General features: G+C 37.3%; 1 protein-coding gene across 5 annotated transcripts in view; it reads right to left on the bottom strand.

Annotated features, from left to right (window-relative positions):
• Nucleotides 1-778: 778 nt before the first annotated feature.
• Nucleotides 779-7,073, bottom strand: part of TAFA1 (TAFA chemokine like family member 1) — a 314,483-nt gene continuing 308,188 nt past the window's right edge. For 3 of the 5 annotated variants that reach the window (XM_075183409.1, XM_075183410.1, XM_075183407.1), the window contains exons 6-7: nucleotides 6,292-6,356; nucleotides 779-1,691 (exon numbers count right to left, since the gene is read on the bottom strand). In XM_075183409.1, coding sequence (XP_075039510.1) covers nucleotides 6,339-6,356 — 18 coding nt within the window. In that variant the 3' untranslated portion in view covers nucleotides 779-1,691; nucleotides 6,292-6,338. Of the gene's footprint in view, nucleotides 1,692-6,287; nucleotides 6,357-7,073 lie in introns of all 5 variants that reach the window. The other 2 variants (XR_012678596.1, XM_075183408.1) reach the window with 2 other exon arrangements.

The following is a 7,073-nucleotide window of genomic DNA, read 5'->3' as shown; positions in this document are numbered from 1 at the left end:
TACAATACTAAGGGGTATATTTACTAAACTGCGGGTTTGAAAAAGTCGAGATGTTGCCTATAGCAACCAATCAGATTCTAGCTGTCATCTATTTAGTACATTCTACAAAATGACAGCTAGATTCTAATTGCAACTTCTCCTTTTTTTCAAACACACAGTTTAGTAAATATACTCCTAAGTATCTGTCTTTACTTTATGCTTCAAACATATGTTTTATCGAAAGTATTTAAAATGCAAACTAATTGTATGATCATATATGATGTTTAACCTGTTTTTGTGTGCAGATTCGCCTGCCAGGCAGCAATGTGTGCTTGGAAATTGTATTTAAGGACAGTGTTCTAAACTGAAATGTACACGGGGCAGCCTTCCTAAGGTCCGGCTGCCGACCAAGTTCTGAATGACCCAGAGCCAATAGGAAAGCAGGTGACGGACTGCCTGCATAGTACTGAATTGGATGGAATTAAAATGAGTGAAGGGGGATAGGGAAGACTGACTTGTTTCTTTGCAAATTTAATTGAATTTAAACAAATATTTTCAGCAGATCCATGTGGACACAACTGGTTGTCATAAACACAATTCTAAACTATAGGCCACAAACACACAAGCCGAAATGCACATTGCATGAAGTTGTACTGTACACTTTAATGCTAAATATCCAGAATCTGAAGAAATATTGAAAAACTATTATTAGTAGTAAAATAAACCTTCCTAGTAATAAAGTAACAACGAACTGCAAACTCAATGTAAACGTTACCAAGCATTAAAAAAAGAAAAAAAATCAAACAAAATAATGTTTATTGAGACTTTTACTGTTTGAAGGAATAAGCAATTGCAAAACAGTGGAATTGACTAGGGATTACTGCAGACAGTCCCGGTTATACAAATCCTGCCGACATTTTATTTACACCAGCGATAATACATATAGATACCACTAGCCATGGCGTACGCCAATGCGCCACGTCCTAGGAATTCTCAATTGCCAAGTGTCCCGTTTAAAAGTGTTCCCTCCTCTGACGACCTTCCTGTAAAAAATACTTAATTGAAAGATGCGAGAGAGCGACCATTGTAATAAAAATGTTTACATAATCAAAGCCTGCATGCTGTAATCACACATGGATAAAAAGCCTCCGAAACACAATAGGGAAAAAAAATAACATTTCATATCAACATGTTCAACTGGAATTAAAGGAAGATCTCGATTCCCTATATATGTTGACGATGTTCAAGTACTAAGTGTTGGACGGAAAGTTGGATCGTTGTACAGGCAGTTTTTTCCTTAACGATATAAACATGATACTGGCGCAGGAAAAGGAAGGAAAGACAATCTTTCATTTGTTAGTCGTGGGTTCTTGAGATATATACATGATTTTTAGATGATATAAACTTGTAAATCCGTAGAGCCAAGTTCCTTGTTTCAACACCAAAGACTCAAAAATGTTCTGCTCCGTTCTCGGCAAAGTCAAAGTGTCGCTTGAGATTTTTTTTTTTGCTCTCCATGGATAATTTTATTTCACATAGTGAAACCACTAAGAGTTCTCCATTAAAAAGTCAAAGTGCAAGTAAAGACATTTGGCTTGTAAATCCTTAGTGTGTGTGTTTTTCTTTTAAATGAAAGTTCATAGGTGGCCTCCTCGCTCATCGGCCGGTCCTGGTGATGACGGTCATGATAAAGATTAGGATCTTGGGTGAATCTGAAAAACAAGCGTAAAGAATATATACATTTATATGTACGTTATTGGCAAATGCTGTTCATATTCAAAAACAATATAGAACGATATATTTAGATGATCTGAAAGTGATATTAAAAATAAAATAAACGGCATTGCAATATATACAGCATTAAAAAAAAAAAATCGTAGGGCCTGATTCATTAAGGATCTTAACTTGAGAAACTTCTTATTTCAGTCTCCTGGACAAAACCATGTTACAATGCAAGGGGTGCAAATTAGTATTCTGTTTTGCACATACGTTAAATACTGTCTGTATTTTCATGCAGCACACAAATACTTGATAGCTTATTTGTACACTAAAATTTAAAGTTGATATTTGTGTGATACATGAAAAAACAGTCAGTATTTAACTTATGTGCAAAACAGAATACTAATTTGCACCCCTTGCATTGTAACATGGATTTGTCCAGGAGACTGAAATAAGAAGTTTCTCAAGTTAAGATCCTTAATGAATCAGGCCCGTAGTATTTAATATCACACCACATTCAACAACAAAAGCAGCCACATCTGCTGTTTCCTGGTACGTTTGCAAATCACTAACTCAAAACATATTAGAGTAATCGTTTTAATTGGAAGTATTGTCAATTGTAAAGATCAAACTATTGTGCTCCAATTCATCACTGTAGCAAAATACTTTTTGCCACAAATATTTTTCTAATTTTATTTTTAACATTTAATTTGAAATTTTCTGCAAATCCTGGAAAAAGTAGCATTAAAATGCAGTTTTTTTTCGGTCGCCACTTTTTCTCCCGGTTAAACTATAGTATGCAGTATGTAGGGTGACTGTCAAAGTGTAGTCAATTAAGAGCCTCTTGTTTCGATTCCACTGACAAAGACTAAACACTGTACGATCCCTCACATAATCCTCTGCCATTTGTTTACCTTGCAGCTGTTTTCTACTAAAGCAGATCCAAGCCATATAGACAGCACCCAGCATTAATTATGTATGTGTCCTGTTACACTGCATTTCAAACCTGACAACTGATTCCAGCTTGTGACTCTATAGACAGTGGCGTTTCAGCGCTGAATAGTATTATGGCTTCGTTTTACGGTATAAAAATAATATATTTACTAGCAAAATAATATGTAAACTGGAAGCATAGAACACAAGGACGAATAATGCAATCTGACACCTAGAACTTTACTCTTTATTACAAGGACAAAAATAAAGTTTGATTATATTAACAGTAAATAGATTGGTAACATGATTTTAATAATGGTTCCTATTTTTATGAGTATGAGCGGGGAGAATTGGGCAGCTGTCCTTATAATAAACTGGTGAGGCAGAGGAACGTTCAGGAAGTATGGTCTATTTCAATTCATGAGAAGAAAAGGCTGTAGATCAAGTTACTGGTGAACCATCAAAACTGACTATAATGTGAACTCCCCACCAGCTATCTAAGCTAGCCCAGAGCTTAACTTGATATATAGGTGGAATTTAATTAGCAGCGCAGAGTCTCCGGACGTCAGCGAGACACCTAGTGGCGAACCATTTCGGACAGAGAGTTCTACTCTAGTTGCCAGCAATGTGTACTGCGCAATTTCAATAGTCTGGGACAAGTAAATGTGAGTCAATTAAAAGTTAGAGTGGACCAATCGCCCAGGGTGAGATTCAATTGTGCGCGATGTACCGCCGAAAATCTCTGTGTACTACGGTACCCCAACATGGGGGATTTTCCTGCGCACCACTAGCGTATATCAAACTTCTTTTTCTCTCGTAAGTACTTAAATTGAATGAATGTATGAATGAGAGGCTATATGAGGAGGTGATAATGCCACTATAATGAAGGCCAGCAAAGCTAGAGATTTGTCTATGTAAAAGAGGTGTGCTAGTGGAAGAGGTGAGCTTTAGAGTGCCAAAGGTGTACGCTTAAAGGCTCCGATGATGTCATCTAGTTGACTGCCCAATCATGAGAAGATCTCACAATAGCACATACCAATCACGAGGTGAGATGGAACGGGAAACGAATTGCATCATCAAGTCACGCCCAGCTCAGTAGACACCTACTGGTAGGGGCGTGATGACGTGATTTGCCCCTACCACTCAAGGTTGAATGTGGTGGGTATGGCTTGATGACGCGATTGCCCTTGCCACTGTCAACACCCCTACCTCTTCTTTACTACCTTATCTCTGCATTTCCCAGATGTGAGATAGGGAATATAGGCAATTATGGAGTGAACCCAGCCTCGTGTGTGGCACACCTCAACATAATGGCTCTTTATTTCCCAGTACAACACTAATTGGAGGTATATCACCAGATAGATATCAAATGACATCATCATTGTTTCACTTACAGGCCCAGGAAATGTAATAAAACAGGTTTTGCAACCTCTTTGCTCTAACAGCATTGTTATAGCATCTTGTGTTCCACCATAATAATGATACAATGCCTTTGATCTTATTAATAACTAATCTTATTAATTATTGAAATATAATGCATTTTGCGCTTTTTTTGCTATTTTTGTCACCTTCGAATAATACGCACCCATGACATTATTTCACACAACCCTTTAGAGCTTTCACCTTGTACCATGTCAGCAATAAACAAGGTATCCCAAGGTATAGATAATACATTATAGATTCAACAGACATGATGTTAAATCTTCAGAAGTATAAAATATCCTATTCTGATTATATATCTACTATATAAATACCTAGTGGCGTGTGTGGAAAATAAAAAACCAAGCTGCAGCGCCACCTGCTGGGCAGAGTTATACACTGACCTATATATTTCTTGAAGGAGAAGTGACAGTTGGGAGGGGTTGGTGGTTGCCGCGGGTGACAGTGGGGAGTTTTTAACACCTTAAGTAGCTTGATTTGACTAGAATGCATGAGTATCATGCACGGGTTAACTGACCTACTAAATTCTTAATGTGTGTGGAAAAAAAACCTCAAAAAGGGCTGAAATTTGGTATACTGACATTATTGACGAGTTGAGGGGTCAAACTCATTTTCGTGAGGTAATTTTACCTCATGAACACACGTGTACAGTGGCAGATCCAGGGGGGTGCAATCGGGGCAATCAATGCATGACAAGAACCTTTTTAACACCTTAAGTAGCTCGATTTGACTAGAATGCATGAGTATCATGCAAGGGTTAACTTGTGTGTATATATATATATATATATATATATACACATACACTAGTGTATATGCTGTAAGACAGAAATTGACAGAAATTTATATGAGTGTATGGTCAGTATTGCTCTTTTGTGTAGTGTGTGTTTAGATGTAGCAAGAGAAAGAGAGAGCATTTATGAAGAGAATGTGTTTAAGCAAGCAAAATGTGTAAAGAGTATGTGTTTAAGTGGTAGATAAAGAAAGATTAAATGAGAGAGAGAGATATGAGATAAAAAAGAGAGTGATATAAGAAGGTTGCAAAGTGCATGTGTGAGTAACATGTGGCCAAACCCAAATGATAATACAGGCCAAGCATAAAGAGAGGGAAGAAGATGAGGGGGAAGAAAGCTAGAGTCCATTTTAGTGTAGATAGTAACCATTCCTGAGATGGGGGGAGAAGCTAGCCTTTGTAAAACATGTGTGAAAAGGTTACTCAGAGATTCAGAAAGTTAGTAGAAACAGATATAAACCTTACATATATGTGCAAGCAAAGTATATCATATGTTGCAGGAAGAATACATATAAGGTAAATAAACAGATAAAGATTCAGAGGAAAGTTAATAGAAATACATGCAAGCAAGGAAAGTTAATAGGAATAGATGGCCATATAAGATGTAGGCAGAGATACAGACAGACAGGGTATAAGCTTTCTGTGGAGTGTGTGTCCTGTAGGCACCAGGTGGAAGAGATGTCCCAACTTCCCGGTGTGTATGTGGTGTAGTCAAAAGAGACTGATTTGTCTGCCTCAGTGGCTTATAAACCTTGACCCAGAATGCATTGCTTCAGGTGGGAGTTGTTGACCTTTGCCACACCTTCCACAACTTGACACTGCCTGCAATGATGACTCACTGCTCTGTGTCTAACTTCCTGTCCTGTGAGCACGTTTTTCCTTTGTTTGAACCTTACTGTGGAGCCACATATGAGAGACAATTTCTTTGGTTGAAATGCTCTGGCTTTCAGCCAGTTCATATCTTAATCTGCGCATAAGTTCGGCGCATGTAAACAGCAGTGGAATGCTAGTGGCCATTATGCGTGGCTCAAGCTCCGCCCACCGCGACTACGTCGTCAGCGGCAATATAGGATCTTCTTCACAAGCATAAAGAAAGAATACATAATAAAAATGAATAAAAAGATTAACTGCAAATCAGAACAGTTAATCTTTGGAAGTTGTGTAGGGGATAGGGGGAGGTGTGATTAGTCAAATGAAGTGCATCAAGTGGTAAATACATATTACTAACATCAAAATGAGAAATAAAACAAAGTCAGTTGCAGTAAAGTAACCCAGCCTCCAAACAGTCATTCTTGTGCACAAGCCTTGGTTGCCTACTGCTAAATGATGACTTAACTGTGGGTCTTGTTCAAACAAAAAAAAAACCAAGAAAGACAACAATAACTGGCAACAGTCAGGCTAAGTGTTAGTGTAACAATAACTATACCTACTAGGTTTCAGGGCCTCTCAGATGCCATCGTGCCTTGCATGAAGGTGGTCATGAGTGACCCTGAAACTTAAAACAAAACAAAAATGTAAACTTGTTCCGCCAGAAACAAACACGTTGCATCTTAATATGTTACAGAATTGAAATCTCCTATGACACAATAAATTTTATATATATATATATATATATATATATATATATATATATAAAACACACACACATATATATATATATATATATATATATATATATATATATATATATATATATGCACTGTATATGTATATTTACACTTTTAATGTAATTAAGTGTAGTATATATATGTATATATATATATAGTGTTCGGGATAAATATTTAAAAACACTGTATATGTATATTTAAACTTTTAGAATAATTAAGAATGATGAAAGTACGCTATATGCAAGAAGTCAATGGATAATGTTGGAATGTCATTTGGGATATAATTTCTAAAGGCTGCTTTTGTTCCATGGTACAATAACCTAGATGTGATATAACCCATAATAACCACGGTAAGTAAGAATGTCCACAGCCTGGTCAGCTTGTGAGAATTCCCAAGGGAAATCAGTCCAAAGTTGAATTGTATAGAACTAGAAGTACCAGCAAACCCTGATAGCCGTGGGCATGTTGGCTCTTGTAGTTCTGCAAGTACCAGCATGCTGAAGCAGTTAGAGGCTGCCAGGGCTTGCTGGGACTAGTAGTCCCACTCACCTAAGTAATTTTTTACTCATTACTTCAGCCACCACTGGCTCAGTGGGGTCAGGAAG

The sequence above is a fragment of the Mixophyes fleayi genome, chromosome 8 (genome assembly GCF_038048845.1).
Source record: "Mixophyes fleayi isolate aMixFle1 chromosome 8, aMixFle1.hap1, whole genome shotgun sequence".
Classification (NCBI taxonomy): Eukaryota; Metazoa; Chordata; class Amphibia; order Anura; family Limnodynastidae; genus Mixophyes; species Mixophyes fleayi.
Note: the sequence above shows the minus strand (reverse complement) of the source record. Positions and strands in the feature narration are given on the sequence as shown.